This window comes from Salvia hispanica, unplaced genomic scaffold (genome assembly GCF_023119035.1).
Source record: "Salvia hispanica cultivar TCC Black 2014 unplaced genomic scaffold, UniMelb_Shisp_WGS_1.0 HiC_scaffold_169, whole genome shotgun sequence".
In the NCBI taxonomy this organism is placed as follows: domain Eukaryota; kingdom Viridiplantae; phylum Streptophyta; class Magnoliopsida; order Lamiales; family Lamiaceae; genus Salvia; species Salvia hispanica.
Genome location: NW_025951881.1, coordinates 217,652 through 233,479, shown reverse-complemented (window position 1 = coordinate 233,479; position 15,828 = coordinate 217,652). Strand labels below are relative to the sequence as shown.

The 15,828-nt window shown below is 35.9% G+C and overlaps 2 protein-coding genes across 3 annotated transcripts; one reads left to right on the top strand and one right to left on the bottom strand.

The window, feature by feature from the left end:
- Positions 1-7,555: 7,555 nt before the first annotated feature.
- Positions 7,556-10,789, top strand: LOC125198595 (tyrosine--tRNA ligase 1, cytoplasmic-like). The gene is made up of 10 exons (XM_048096915.1): positions 7,556-7,690; positions 7,765-7,912; positions 8,445-8,734; positions 8,810-8,906; positions 9,153-9,258; positions 9,341-9,423; positions 9,535-9,680; positions 9,848-9,953; positions 10,317-10,376; positions 10,519-10,789. The coding sequence occupies exons 1-10, from the start codon at positions 7,605-7,607 to the stop codon at positions 10,537-10,539; spliced, it is 1,143 nt and encodes a 380-aa protein (XP_047952872.1). The 5' UTR covers positions 7,556-7,604; the 3' UTR covers positions 10,540-10,789.
- Positions 10,790-11,409: 620 nt separating this feature from the next.
- LOC125198590 (interactor of constitutive active ROPs 1-like) lies at positions 11,410-13,480 on the bottom strand. Of its 2 annotated transcripts, none has more exons than XM_048096908.1 (3): positions 13,332-13,480; positions 12,814-12,889; positions 11,410-12,728 (listed from the first exon to the last, which is right to left on the bottom strand). In XM_048096908.1, exons 2-3 carry the CDS (start codon positions 12,825-12,827, stop codon positions 11,585-11,587), a joined length of 1,158 nt encoding a protein of 385 aa, XP_047952865.1. In that variant the 5' UTR covers positions 12,828-12,889; positions 13,332-13,480; the 3' UTR covers positions 11,410-11,584. The 2 variants fall into 2 exon arrangements, with proteins under 2 accessions (XP_047952865.1, XP_047952866.1); XM_048096909.1 differs by having other exon boundaries at positions 11,410-12,725.
- Between the last annotated feature and the right edge of the window lie 2,348 nt (positions 13,481-15,828).

Sequence of the window (15,828 nt, the reverse complement as noted above, 5' to 3'; positions counted from 1 at the left end):
ACTTGCTATATGGATCAGCAAAAATTACATTATTATTAAATGAAAGAACAAATCTTCAAAGAAATTTTGTATAAACGATCAAAAATATTTAGGGTGAGAATTTTAAGTGCGTTGATTAGGTGTAAATGTATGATAGAATTTGAAATTATGCAGATTCCGTATTTCAAAATTATATTGTAGCGTCATAAGTTAGAACTATAAATTTGATATTTCTTTATAGATACAATGTATTCTTTAACTTGAAAGTTTGGAAGTTACGTAGTAATCAAAATGATATCGTAACACCATAAGTTGAACCCATAAATTTGACTTAGTTCTTTTTCGTAGATACAATGCATTTCAACTTATGATTATAGATGTTATATATTTTAAGATGATACTGTAACGTCATAAGCTCAAACTACAACTTTGATATTGTTTTTTTTTTTTTTTTTATCATTGTTACAATGCATTTCTTTAACTTAGAATTTTGATTTTTAGAAGTATTCCTAAAATATATGTGAAAGTGTATTTTAATTTAATCCGAGAGTTTTAGTAAAAAAAAATTTTTTAAATTTACTTTTACAATGATCATTAAAATTTATTTGATTCGCATTTAAATAGTATAGAAGTTGATTAACTTTTTGGGATTGATCAAACCACTTGTTATCGATGGATTAATTATACTATTATTATTAGAAGATAAAACAAATCTTTGAAGAAATTTTATGCAGGTTAAATAGGTGTAATTGAGTGATAGATATCTAATTTTGAAGATTACATATTTTATGATTATGTTGTAGCGTTAGAAGTTCGAACTATGAATTTGATATGGTTTTTTTATATCATAGATACAATGCATTTCATTAACATGAAATTTCGGAAGTTACATATTTCAAAATGATATCATAACACCATAGATTTCATTTTGTTTTTTTTCATAGATACAATCCATTTCTTCAACTTAGAATTATGTAGGTTATATATTTTAAGATGATATTGTAACGTCATAAGTTCAAACTTGTTGTTTTTTTTTCTTTTTAATCGTAGATACAATGCATTTCTTCAAAAAATGAAGGAACAACTATAACTTTTAAATCAAAATTCAAGAATGATAATAATACTACCTACATAATGCAAGCAAAAATTCAGAAAGAGTAATTAATTTTATAATCAGTTAATTTTTACATTACTTCTATATTTAGCATAAAAAATTAGTACTATTAGATTCACATTTTAGTGAAAACTAAAGAAAAAAACCAATTTTGGGATGACCTAATAAGTAATCATAAATGTGCGTAATTGTGCGATATAATTTGAAATTTTTGAGGTTACAAAGCATATATGTGCGTAACTGTGCGATATAATTTGAAATTTTGGAGGTTATATATTTTAAGACAATATTGTAATATCATATGTTCAAATAAAAAAATTATCTTTTTCATAGATTCAATGCATTTTATTTTGTGAGTAAAGAGATTTGTGATGCCTCAATTTCGCTATGTACGCGAGCGAGACTGAAACACGAAATATTTTTTATAAATGTTCAATGATATTTGGGGTGGGAATTTAAATTGAACTTTTGAAAACATGATTGGCACCGGTGCGTTAATTAGGTGTAAATGTGTGATAGAACTTGAAATTGTGGCGAGTATGTATTAAAAAATTATATTGTAGCGTCATAAGTTCGAATTATGAATTTGATATTATTTTTTCCAGCCCACTACTATAAATCCCCAATGGTAAAATAATCAATCATACACACAGAAACTAAAAACCAAAATGAAGCTAATATGAAACATCATAAACTAATTAATCTTATTTAAAATATAAATTTTAAAATTCAACGATGTGTATATAGTGGAGTATATTGTAAGTATTGATACACAAATTATACTCAAACAATTTGTATTAGGGATAGGGAATATTAATTTAGATCTAGGAATGGTATAAATGGGATTTCAAAATCAAATTTAGCAAATGGGCCATTCTTGTAAGGGCAGCTTGTTTATAAGCTAACCAATTTGATCTTAGAAGTGCCAACTAAATTGATAGGCCCAATTCTTAAAAGTTGACTAAAATAAAACTATGAATATTAGATCAATTGTGACAGGCTTGAAAAATTATATACTCAAACTCAATCTGTCCCTAAAAATAAATAATATTTGAAGCTAGGGTTAGTCGATACGATTATATACGTATCGTCAGCGTTAATATCGTGTATCATTAGCTAAATATCGATATGAAAGAATTTCATATGGCTATCATTATCGAAAGTTTCGATATAAAAAAATTTCATATCAAGTTATCATTATCGATATTTATTGCCATATATCGCGACGAAAGTCGAGATCATCGTTAAATATCGAGCATATATCAAAATTTTTGATATATATCGAAAAATAAAATGTCGATATATATCGCGTATATTTGATATAAAGCGATATATCTCAGCGATCATATCATTATCGTATCGTAAACTTACGATCTGGTATCGTATAAATGTCGTAAAAGTACTGATATATCGAAAGTGGAGTAATTTTTCGATATTTTTCAATACGATCCGAACGATATATCATTTTTCGATATTTTTCCCCAGTCCTATTTGAAACAACATAAGTTTTAATGAACAATCAATAAAGTAAGAGAAAAATAAAAAATCAAAATGATTAAAATATTGTTAATGAAGAATTGAAACCTTTTCATAAGAGAGAGAAAAAATTCCTTAAATAGAAAATATCTATTTTTAAAGGGATATTCTAAAATGGCAATATTTTTAGTGGACGGAGGAAGGATGTTCGTAATAATCCATGACGAAAATATCCGACTTTCAAGCATAATTAAATGTTAATGTTTTATTTAGTCAAACAACAATATTTCCCTTATTTATAGTCATTAATGCATTAGTGGTGAGGTTCATTTGCCTTTTTTTTTTCCGACTATTATACGTGATACAATACCATTTTTGGTGACGTAAGATAATTATGAATAAATTTAAATTTCATGATTTTCCGATTAACTTATTAAGTACTGGATCAAATCAATTTCACCAAATTTTATAAGTTTCCAGTTAGTTTTCCTATTGTGATATAATATTATCCCAAAGTATTTATTTTGAACATATCCTAAACTCTGTTTTTGACCAATTGACATCAAATTACAAATTTGGAAATACGTACATATGTAAAGGTACTTTTTTGTTTCTATAGTAAATTCTTTTAATACTATATGCTTATTTATATATGGTTTACCAAATATTTAATTGATTGAAATAACTGAAAATTTACTTTTATTGAAATTTGCTAAAGATGCTTTATTCCTTTTGTATTTCTCTTTTCCAACGCCAAATTTTAATTTTTGTTCTTAGAGCATCTCCAACGGTCGACGAGCGACCGGCTAGCCGATTCCCGGTGATGGCCGGTCCGCTGGCCGAATCATTGGAAGCGTCGAGCGTGGAATCGGCTAGAGAATCGGCGAGCGCTCGCCGATTCTCGGGCGCTAGCCGAAGCGCTCGCCAATCCGCTCGCATCCATCGTAGGCTTGCGATCGGCCAACGCAAATTTTTATTTTATTTTATTTCCGAAACACTATATATACGTGATTTGAACGCCATTTTCATTTGCACCGCTTGTTTTAACGAGCTTTCTCTCTCTCTGAATTTATGTACAAGAGCAATAACGCGAAATGGAGAACAACAACGACTATCATCCAGTGACGAGTGGGTCTCAAACTCCCACGGTACCCGTCGGAGGTGGATGGGGACCGATAGGTGGGTACTATAATATGTACCAATGGCAGCAGATGATGGTCGCGATGGCCCCCGGGGGTAGTGGGATGTCGGGCGGGCAGGGGATGCCGGGCGGGCAGATGATGCCGGGGTGGGGGCCAGGATGGCAGGGGATGCAGCCCGGGATTCAGGGGACGCCGGGGGTACAGCCAGGGGGGAGGGACAATGTCTATCGCCCCAGTCTTGACTTTTTTACTGTGTCTTCCCACACATCGACCCCAGTGGAGACTCAATTCACTAGAGTTGACACTTTCTCCATAGAGCAGTTGTTGGAACAAGTCGATCGATACGAAGACACTCCCGGGGATACAGGGGGAGTCGGTCAGGGGCGGGGGCGGGGGCAGGGTCGGGGTGCACCGAAGAAGAAGAAGGGCAAAAAGGTGGTAGGCGAGTCGTCGCAGCCGGCTGATGACGACAGTGTACGGAGGAAGTGGACGGATGATGAGAACGTCGCGCTGTCCCAAGGTTTGGGTGTCTGTTTGTGATGATCTCCTCGTTTCGAACAATCAGAGGATAGTCAACATGTGGGCTAAAATTGCAGCAGCCTACAAGAGGAATTGCCCGCATGGGAAGACATACAGCTGGGAGGAGTGCCGGAAGGGGTGGGAGCGAATCAGGGCTGCGGTCTTCCGATTTGCGGGCTTGTACACCAACGTCCTTCGCATGAAGACCAGTGGCCAGACCGACGAGGACTGCAGGAGGATAGCGGAGAGAGCATTCCCCGTGCCGGGGCTTTATAAGGAATTCACCTGGCGGATCCAGAAACTTAAAACGGAGGGGGCGAAGTGAAATAAAAAATAAAATAATAAATATTATTAACTTCAATATATATTTTTTTATAATAACAAAAATTACATATTACAATTCAAGTAGCACTTGCATCCGCTAATCGCAACAACTGGCTTCTACGGGTATCCATATTTTGAAAACGTGTCAAGATTCTTTCATTAGAAACAGTGGCGAAGATGGCCCTTTCACTGTATATCACCAAACTATCATTCAACCATTCATCTTCCATCCTGTTCCGCCAATCAGTCTTGACAATTTTCATATCAGAAAATACTCTTTCAACGGATGCAGTTGCTACGGGTAAAAGTAATACCAATTCAATCAAGCGATAAACTAATGGAAAATATATATGCTTCTAAATTTTATATTTAATTAAATGCATTTTTTTAGTTATAAATTTATAATTGTTATATGACATATCAATTATCACGTATGGACTATGGAGTGTGGACTGCTGCTATTGTGCTTAGTTATATTTGTGATTGAATGTGGGCTTTAAATTTATAGTACTTGGGCTTCAAGAAGTTAGACCCAAGTTGAATTTGAATAACAACTATTACTCTTCTTCTCAGGCCAGCCTCACTGTGACGGAAATTTGGAATTCGGAAGGGGAGGGGTGACGTCGGAGCCTATCAGAGGGGGCGACGTTGGAAAATTTATGTTCCGGTCCATGTAAGTGGTGGGGTTTGGTGCCCCTTGCACAGCGGAAGACTTGTACAAAACAAATAAATCAGACGTAGGATCTATTTGACCGATTATGCGATTAATCAATTCACATGTTAAACATATAATTGCATGCTAGAACGCAGATTAATCCATGCTCATAGAAAATAAATCCTAAACATGATTTCTACGTGTTTAGAGTTACCGATTTGATTCTCCAAAAAATCGAAGTGGTTTTGCTCGCGCCTTTCTCCACGTGATGATCTTCAGTACTAGACCACTAATCTTATAACTCTGGTTCCCGAACCGTATCTCGATATCGGGGTGGGCTGATCTTATCAAAATACTAGGACTCTAATAAAAGAAGGCAGAGAAATCTCTTCTCCAATTGGGAGAGAAATTCGATATTCCTCTAGGTCATGGAACTTAAAATTATGAGTAATAATAGTAATGTGCAATAACAAACATTTATTCTCCTATTTATATTAAGTTAAACTTAGACTCCAGTGCAGTGGATGCTATTGAAGCGTTTCGTGATAATGGGAACATCCAATCGGGCTTTTCTACTAATTAAATTAAACTCACAATTTAACATAAACTTATATTGGAATATTACGAACAGCCTATTCTGTAGTAATATTGAACTCTCCTCGTCGAAATCCGAAGTTACGAGTAATTCGGGTTTCAGTTTATTTATTATTGTATGACTAGCTCTTAAGATGTAAATGTCCATTAATTAATTAACGTACTGCTATGAATTTAATTAATTAATATCTTATTTATTCCAAAAGTGGACTTAACTTAGCAGAAACACTTAATTATTATTCACAGAGCGAAAAACTCCAACTGGCCAGTTTTACGAATAATAAAACCTTGTTGGAGCTCCTCTTGAGGACATTATCAAACGAGACTCACCTCGCGCACGATTCAACATAATAGCAATCCTAGCACCACTAGATATTAATCACCACTACCCAATATACCAGGTTTATTGGGTTGCGAAAACCCGCACCATTTGATAAGTCAAAGTAGTGCATAATCAATACCGTATGCTCAATGCTAACGTATGTAGATTAAGAAATAGTTATTTATCAAGACCTAGTCTTTCAGTGGGTTGTGAATTCTTCTTTTTCTTTTGCAAAGTATTGCATAGAACCGTATTTTACCTTAAAGTGGAGCGTCACCCACAGCCAGGTCTACTAAGCAAAAGACTTAGACTTTGTTTGCTTCTTATACATTTAAATGTTTATAAAACATCTTATAAATGCACAAGCAAACACAATGTAATAATATAATGATTCTATTCGTGTGAAACTGCTCGAATAATACCGAATCGGGTTCAAAGTGGATTATAGAGAGTTTCTCGTATACAAGCAAGATTCTATTCGAGCGAAACTTGCTCGAAACATGCTTTTCAAGTATACCAAACCTAACAAAGAAGCGTGTCGACGGGGAGGGGCGGTCTCCCTCCTCCTGGCCTCCCCTCCCCCCATCCGCCACTGTACACCGGAACCGTTTATCCGATGCCGATGGATTCCGAGAAGTTTTGGACAGGTGTCGAGGCCGGCTGGCCTGGGGCAAGGTAGCCGGGCCGAACCTTGCCGGTGACTACAAAGAAAGGGCCGTGGCTCCCACGAGCTCCCCGACGATGTTCAGAAGTTCCCGACTCCTCCATCGGCTCACTCGCCACACTCGCCTCCGGCTTGTCAGAGAAGGGCACAACAGGCAGCCAGGGGAGGCGCCCAGTGGCCAGTGGCCTGCCTAGATCGCCTGCATCGGGTGTCAATTGCAGCAGGCGAGAATGCATAAAGTCATAAGAGAATGGAGAGCGGCAACTGATCCCGTGGAGAAGAGGTTTCATCATGACCTCCCCGAGAGTATACAGGTCGATTTGGTGGCGGCCGCGGCAGAGGTGGGGGGCTCAGATGCGACAGGTTTGGGGGTCCCGCGAAGCGGCGATGACAACAACGATGAGTAGAGTGAGGCGGGGGCTCGTGTGTGAAAGCCCGTTTTTTTTATTATGTACTTTTTCTTAATTAATGTACTTTTTTTTATTTAAATGAAATTAATGAATTTTTCCGTATATGTGTCGTACATTTAATTTCGTATTTTACGTTTAATTCCGTAAATTTAGTTGTTTTTTTAAATTTTGATTGTTTTGGCTAGCTAGCCCTATTGTTTGTCTAGTTGTTTGTCTTGATGATGTAGTAGGAGAAATTTTAGTGTTGATGATGTGACAAAAGGAGTTTGTGACTAGCCTATAGCTAATCTATTCCTATTGGAGATGCTCTTAGCTATATATTCCTATTTAATCTTAAATATGTAAAGTCAATGAACATATCCCATTTTGGAATTTTGTCGCTCCAAACTAAACCCTACACTTTCAATGGAGAACGAAGGAAGCAGCAACAATGGCAGTGAAGTCCCTCCGTCTCAGCCGCTAGAGTCTCTTTCCATTTCTCCTCAACCGCAGTAAGTCCTCTCTAGTCCTATAGGCAGATTTTATCATGATCTAGAATTTTAAGTAGTTGGATTAAACTGTATAGGCTGAGCTTGAAGGAGAGGTTCGATTTAATAAGGAGCATCGGTGAGGAGTGCATACAGGAGGATGAATTGGAGAGATTGTTGGCGAAGAAGCCTCAGATTGTCTGCTATGATGGATTTGAACCTTCTGGAAGGATGCATATTGCTCAGGTTACTGAATTGAATCCATTTCCTTGTATAGTCTAGCGGAAATATTCTCTTTGTTTTCAATATTTGATTAATTGTTTTGTTTGTATTTGGTATTGTTAAGCGTGTGCAGAATTTGATGATTAGTAGATTTATTTATTCCTTCAGTTGATGGGAAAAATGCTTCATTAGGTATTTCTGGAAATTGTCAGACTTTTTAATGAATCTAGTTTGTCATCATCTGAGTGTGGATCTGTGGCCTCTGGCTTGATTTGAATTTGATTTTTAAATAGAACTGTTGCTGCAGAGTATTTTTAGCACCAAAATTCTGAGGACTTGGATCTCATATAGTAGGATAGTGATATAGGGTTATATGATTTTGATTTGCTCTGATGGGATGTGATTGTGCAATAGCACTTTTTGGTGGTGGATTTCACTTGTCATAACATAAACTCTTATCCTTGAACATGAATATACCTGTAAATTTTGGAAACAATATAATGTAGATGCTTATGTGTGATAATGTCTGATGGAACGATCGAACATCTATGTTCAGGGAGTTATGAAGGCAATCAATGTCAACAAACTGACTTCTGCTGGATGCAGTGTGAAGATATGGATTGCAGATTGGTTCGCACAGCTGAATAACAAAATGGGTGGTGACTTAAAAAAAATTCAAGTGATTGGGCAATACCTAATTGAGATTTGGAAAGCTGTAGGAATGAACCTCGAAGGAGGTCAGGTAGAATTTCTATGGTCTTCTGAGGAGATCAACTCCCGGGCTCACGAGTACTGGCCCCTTGTAATGGACATAGCTAGAAGAAACAAGCTTCCTAGGATTTTGAGGTATGAAATCCTTCTAATTCTGCTAAGTGAATGTCTATTCACAACCGTTATATCTTAGCTTTTGTTGTCTTTTAGGTGCTGTCAAATTATGGGCCGGTCAGAGCAAGATGAATTGTCAGCAGCCCAGATATTCTATCCATGCATGCAATGCGCCGATATATTCTTTCTTAAGGTGATTTTTTATGAACACAGTGTATAGTTATGCTTTTGTTGCTTGGATTAATTTGGAAATGACATACTGTTTGAGTATATAAAAGTAAAACTAATAGTGCACACTATATTTGTTTAGCTTTGATTTGTTAATTATGATTCATTACTTTTCTATAGTGATGAGAAACAGAAATATTATCAATGAACTTTGAAGGCAAGACACATCAGATAACAATATTGTGACTTGTGAATTTGTGCATTGAAACAGGCTGACATCTGCCAATTGGGTATGGACCAGCGCAAAGTGAATATGTTGGCTAGGGAATATTGTGATGACATCAAAAGAAAAAACAAGCCTATTATACTGTCTCATCGTAAGCATAATATTACCATTTTCACAAACGTGACAGTCCTATTAAAATTATGTTAAATTTAATTGTTTTAAATTACACGCAGATATGCTCCCTGGTCTGCAGGAAGGACAGGAGAAGATGTCAAAGAGTGATCCATCTTCTTCTATCTTCATGGAGGATGAAGAGGTATTATCTATTTCCAGTTTCCAACAAAGGACCATGATCAGCAATTTCTTATTATAGCTTTACACTTTTACTTGTGAGTCTCTGCTAGCTTGATAAATACAAATGTCACAGGCTGAGGTGAACTTGAAGATAAAGAAAGCCTTCTGCCCCCCAAAAGTGGTGGAAAAGAACCCATGCCTAGAGTACATCAAATACATTGTTATCCCATGGTTCAATGAGTTCACAGTTGAGCGAAAACCAGAGAACGGGGGTGATAAGTGAGTCCTGGCTTCTGATTTTATTTTACACTTGCCTATCTAGTCCCAGTCTTGGGTGACTTGCTTAAACCTTTTATTTTCAATCCATATTGCAGAAATATATATGTTGGTATTAATTAATTTGGAACATTTTATAGCTATTTTCTTTACACATTCACATCCTTCAGGACTTACAAGAGTTTTGAAGATTTAGTTGGTGACTACGAAAGTGGAGAGCTTCATCCTGGAGATCTCAAACCTGCTCTTGCTAAATCACTAAACCGGATACTGCAGGTAATATTTATCTGTACCTTACATCAGTTATAGCTTTGACTGTTTAAGTATTGATTTACATATATAATTATTCCTCTTGGCACGACCCAAGTGTTTGTTTTTGAAACGACTCATATTTTGCTATGTTTCATGTTCTTTTCCATGTGAGCTTATCAGCAATATTTTTACTTAGATTCAGATCTCATATAGCTACCGACTTGATTCTTGTTATTACGAGTATCTGAACCTGTTGGCCTGGTTGACTAATAGGAAAAGCACAGAATCCAATTTATGAACCTATATGAAGAATTGATTTCCTGACTCAAACTCAGTTCCCGTTCTTTTGTTACCTGCATATTAACTTAGCCTTGTAACACTATGCAGCCGGTACGTGATCATTTCATTAACGATCCGAAGGCTAAGGATCTACTGAAAAGAGTGAAGGTATGCACATTTTGACTTCTTTCTCTACTTTGAACTGCATGGAACTGATGACTTCTTTATTTTCCTTGTTAATTTTACTATCTACGTTTATTACCTTATTGCCTTTTTATAATATTTTGCATATATGCTCCATGCTCTGCAGGGTTACAAGGTTACCAGATGATGTATTGTCTAATGAAAGCAAAACCACACATACTGTTCTGACAGAGGGGATTCCAAACTTTTGGTCTTATCATCACAATAGCAATGTTATTAACTTCTTTTTCCCTTGGGAATAGCAATACTTTTTTTAATTTTTTTTAATGTTAGAATCTTGTTATTCATTCTACACAAGACAATATACTGGTGACCTATTTATATTTCAGTAGAAACAAACACAGCATTTACCCAAATGAAGATCAATTTTGCTTAAAGCATTCATGCCATGTATACTTAAATATTTATATCTAATAGTACTCCATTTTCTACCAAATATGATATTGATAAGTTGTTATATTGCACTCCCTTATCCGAATCAAACAGTATATCATACCTTATCCCATAATGCGTATCACATGAGCCCAAAGCATGCATGAATTAAAGCTGTCTTGCAAGCAATCCTTGGCCAACGACAAGAGTTTCTCGTTCCCTGCATCGTCTGAAATTATGCTGCTAATAAGCTTCCTGCAACGTCAAGTGTAATTACAGCCACTGGTCCAGTTAATCCTAACCCTGGATTGTTTAGGCCGACCACACGCAAATTAACCCACGTTTCTGCTGCTTCCTGACACCGCACACAAGCTAAACAAGAGCAGGAAGATGAAGATGAAGATGCTGATTGAAGACATGGTTGTGCAAGATTGAGACAGGGTAATTGCGATATGCCCTTTTTAGCTAGTTTTTATGTGATGATCTTTGTATATCTAAGTTCAAATTTGCGTTTAAGATTCGAGTTATTGAAAGCAGGAGCTACAGAGGGTGACCGATGAACATGGAATGACGAACATCTGATGAAATATGACGAGCTTAGTGTTCTACCGTACGAGAGCAGCCATGAAAATCATAATTAAGTACATATCTATTATAATTAATGGTGAAGACACTTCTACGACAGTGATTGATAGAAAAATCAGGATACAGAGACAACAATACAAATAACAAATGGTGAGAAACCATTGTCATAAGCCTCAAGAAAAAGCAGTTTATATAAAAGAGGGCATTGTCGAAATCTACTTCTGGCTCTTCTTTTTCCACAGGTCTCCAAACATTCTGATGCCTTTCCTCTTTTCACTTCCAAAATCATCATCTCCATCGTCTATAAGTCCAGGTGAGCCTGCATAACCCGTATACCCACCAACATGATCGAACGTGTTGCCATAGACTTTATCCATTGATCCACATCTCTCCGATATCCTCCTCCCGTTCACCTCCATCCCCCCAGCCAGAACAGAAGCTGCTGCATCGGCTGCTTTTCGCCATTGCTCAGTTTGTACACGAAGCATCTTCATCTCATTTTCTAGCAACTCTTTGGCCTTTTCCGTCGCTTCTAACTTTTCTTTCATCTGGGAAGCACCATGTTTACTCTTCTCCAGTTCTTCGCTAACCACACTCAACTTCTGGTTCAGTCCATCAACCTCAGATTGAGCCGATGATATCTTCAGCAACTTCTCATCAAGCTGGCTCTTTAGGCTCTCATTTTCTTGACGAAAAACATCCAATTCTTTTTCCTTCTCGTCCAAACGGGCTTTCAGCAAGTTTATCTCCTCGTTCTTTGAAGCCAACTCATCAACCAACGGATTCTCCGGCTCAGCAGTTGCTGGCGTTTCAACTGATAACGAAACAGTCTTAGGTTTGAGTTCATCATCTTCAGCTGGCAGTTCTGGTTCAGCCTTAGGCTCCTCCACAGTTGTCTTCTCATTAGGAACTTCAAAAACATCAGTTTCGTCCTGGATTTCGTCTGATGCTTCATACACTGCTGTGCTATCCTTCTCGCTCACTTTTCGCGCCTCAGCTGGAGTCGAGTGCTTTTCTACGATTTCCAATGACTCAGGAGCCTTCTGTGGTTTCTTAGGCTTCTTCTCAAGTTGATCTTGCCCCACCTTTTTCGCACTCCCGGTTAACACTATCTGTCCCTTCAGACTCTTGAGCTCCTGCTCTGCAAGGCCAAGCTGAGATTCCAAATCCGCAATTCGAGTTCCTAGTTTCTTCTGATTCGACGGGTTAGACTGGGTGCCTCTCTGTATCCGACCATCGCCTACTTTTGGGCTCCTCTCCGTCCTCGGACGAACATGTGTTGGATCGGAATCAGCGCTGGACGTCCTCACGTTAGGAGGCCCCCGAGGAGATTGCCGTTGAGCTACTTCTGTTACTCTACTGTGATCATCACAAGAGCAAAATGAAAACCAAATCACAAAACACAATCAAATAGGGAGAGACTTCTCATTGGACTGCAAAATACCTTGTTCGTCGCATTTCTCTCTTCTTTCAGGGCAAATCAATGATTTCAACAGCAAAATGAACTTCTAAATTTTGATCTGCTTAATCGAATGAAACAATAAGATAGCAATTCAATAGTCACATCCTTCAAATTCAAACTGCAAAACACAGAAATTGGAGATAACAATCTCAAGTCTCAACCAAATCGCAGGTTTCTTTTAGAATTCAACCACAAATCTAACCTAACACATTGCAGAATCCCCAATCTCTGTAACTCCTAACGAAATTTCACAATCAAAAGGATTCAGCAGTGGATCTACAATCAATTGAAAATGAAAGCAGCCAAAAGAGGGGTAAAGCAAAAGAGAGAGCAGAGCAATCATTCACAGAGGAAAAAGCTCAATATCGCCAATCAATGTGAAGCGAAAAAGTACCAAAACAAAATCGCATAAAAAAGATACTCCTCCATTAACAAAAACTAGGAACAAACATTGAAACAAAAATCGAATAAAAGAAGCACATATGATAAGAAAATCAGACCTTGAGAATAGCTGAAGAGCAGAGGTTAAACTGGATGGGTATTTGCAGAGCAAAGCGGCATTAAATTTGAAACCGCTGTGGCATTTATGAAGACAATTGTGCACTAGCCTGTGTGTGTGTATGACAGCTCTTATTGGGACACGATAAAAGGAGAGATGAGAGAGAAAGGTTGGAAGTTTGAAAGTTCGAATTTTTACGTATAGAGATATAAATTTGGATAAACCGTTGAGATGAGGACAAGAGAGTAATTTCAGAAACATTGGATGGAGGGACGCCAACGGACAAATGTGATACCAACCGAATCTATTTAAAGAGTAATATTTTAATTGTAATTTAATTCTCCCTAAATGTTAATGACACAAAATTGAATTTTGAAATTTACCATAATAGCATCTTGTGCCATTTTTTTAAAAAAAATGCGCCAATAAAGATACATAAGGTCTAGGTAATGTGATCAAATGAAAACTCTAAGTACAAACTCAAAACTATGATCTGGATCATTGAAAAATGTCACCAGATAAAAAAAAACATCAACAGAAAAATATCAACACAATTTTAACGGTATTTAATGATTGATGTTGTGTTGACATTAAAATCTTAAAATTTTACACTGTATTGATATTGTATTAAAACTATGTTGAAGCTATGTTGATTAGTTTTGAATTTGTACTATATATAAGATTACATTTTATCACTATCCTAATGTTTAGAAAAGCAAAACATATTCAAAAGAACATTAAGATAGTCAATATTTGTGTTAATAAGCTCGAGGAGAAATAGCACTTTAATTATGTGTCAACCATTGTCTAATTAAAGGTGAGTCTTAGCATCTTGTGCCATTTTTATGCGAATAGATAATCTCCATGTAATCGGAGTGTTGGATGGAGAGAAATTCAGATAAAAACATTTGTCATTAATCAATATAACCACTAAGAACTATTTTGAAGCATTGAATTCTGAAAATTTACTATTGAGAGTGAAAATTTTATTTTTGAAGCATTGTAAGTGCAAAACTGCAAATAGAGTTATTTTAAACTTCCAATGCAAATATTAATGTTCTCGCAATAATAAAATATTTATTTTAATCATGCAGCCCCATCAATAATCCTACAAAATTATTGGAATTACATTGAGCCGACAAACTATGGTACAAAACTATTATAAATGCTACTAATGTTATCATTAAATTTATTGTTTGTAATCCTTCCGTTACACAATAAGAGACACATTACGTAAAGGGTAAGTAGGTTGCACATTCCACTAACTTATTTCACTTATATTTAATTATAAAATCAATATATAAAAATAGATTTTATATTACTTTAACTTTTCCAACCTAAATGAACTTCTATTAGGGTGTCTCCAATGGCAGACGTCTCGGTCGCCCCTCGCAGACGTCCGACCGGACGTCCGCCGTAGTGGGTGGGAAGGGCGCCCACGCCCGTCCTGAGTGCCCGTCGGATGGCCTCGCCCCTCAGCCCGACGTCCTACCTGACGTCCGCCACTGTGGCGTGGGTAGGACGTCCCACCGAAAATTAATTTTTTTTATTTTAAAAAAACTCTATAAATACGGCTCATGTCGAAATTTTAATTCCGTAAATTTTAATGCCTTAAATTTTAATTTTAATTGTGAATTTATTAATTTTATTATGGGAAGTCCTAGTGAAATGGGAAGGGCTAGTGCTGATGTGGCAGACATTTTTTATAGGAAGAGCTAGTGGAGGTTCCAGTGGGAGAGACGCCACCGGAGACACTCTTATGAGACGAAGGGAGTAACATTTAAGTTTATTAAATTATGCATGCGCAGCTTTTTTCAATATACTTATTTTCAACATTTATATATGATACGATACTTTATAGTACTTATTTTTAATATTTTTATATAAGTAATACAATACTTTATACTTCTTCCCCTTTGATATTATTTTGGGGGTTTGGGCAATTTGGTCTTTTTACACTTTTAACATTTTAAATCTGATATTATTTTAGTTATGTACTAACTTTGATATTATTTCAAATTTATCATCCTTTTTCCCTTTTGTCATCCTTCACTTTGTTTCTTTATTTCAATATTAGATTTAATTTTACAAAATTTTAAATTTTAATTTTTAAATATCAATAAATTTTTTTTAATTATAAAAATTATTAAATAGCAAAAATTAATAATTATAATCAATATTTGATAGTGTATAGTACTATGTAATCAATAAGGTATGACAACGCCTTAGTTTTAATCAATATTTAATAGTAGCTTTAATCATAAATAGATTATATAACACAATTTATTCTGAAATAAATATGCATCTAATGTAAGACTAATATAATTTTCATTTATTAATTTGAAAACAATCAAAATTTACTAGAAAATTTCAACAAAAATACTCCTATATAAAATTTTAAGTAGGATCAAATTTTTAGTCAACTTCATAATATTTAATCACAAGCAATTATAACAACCGAACGGAGGCTAAATAGAATAACTCTTATTTTTCCATCA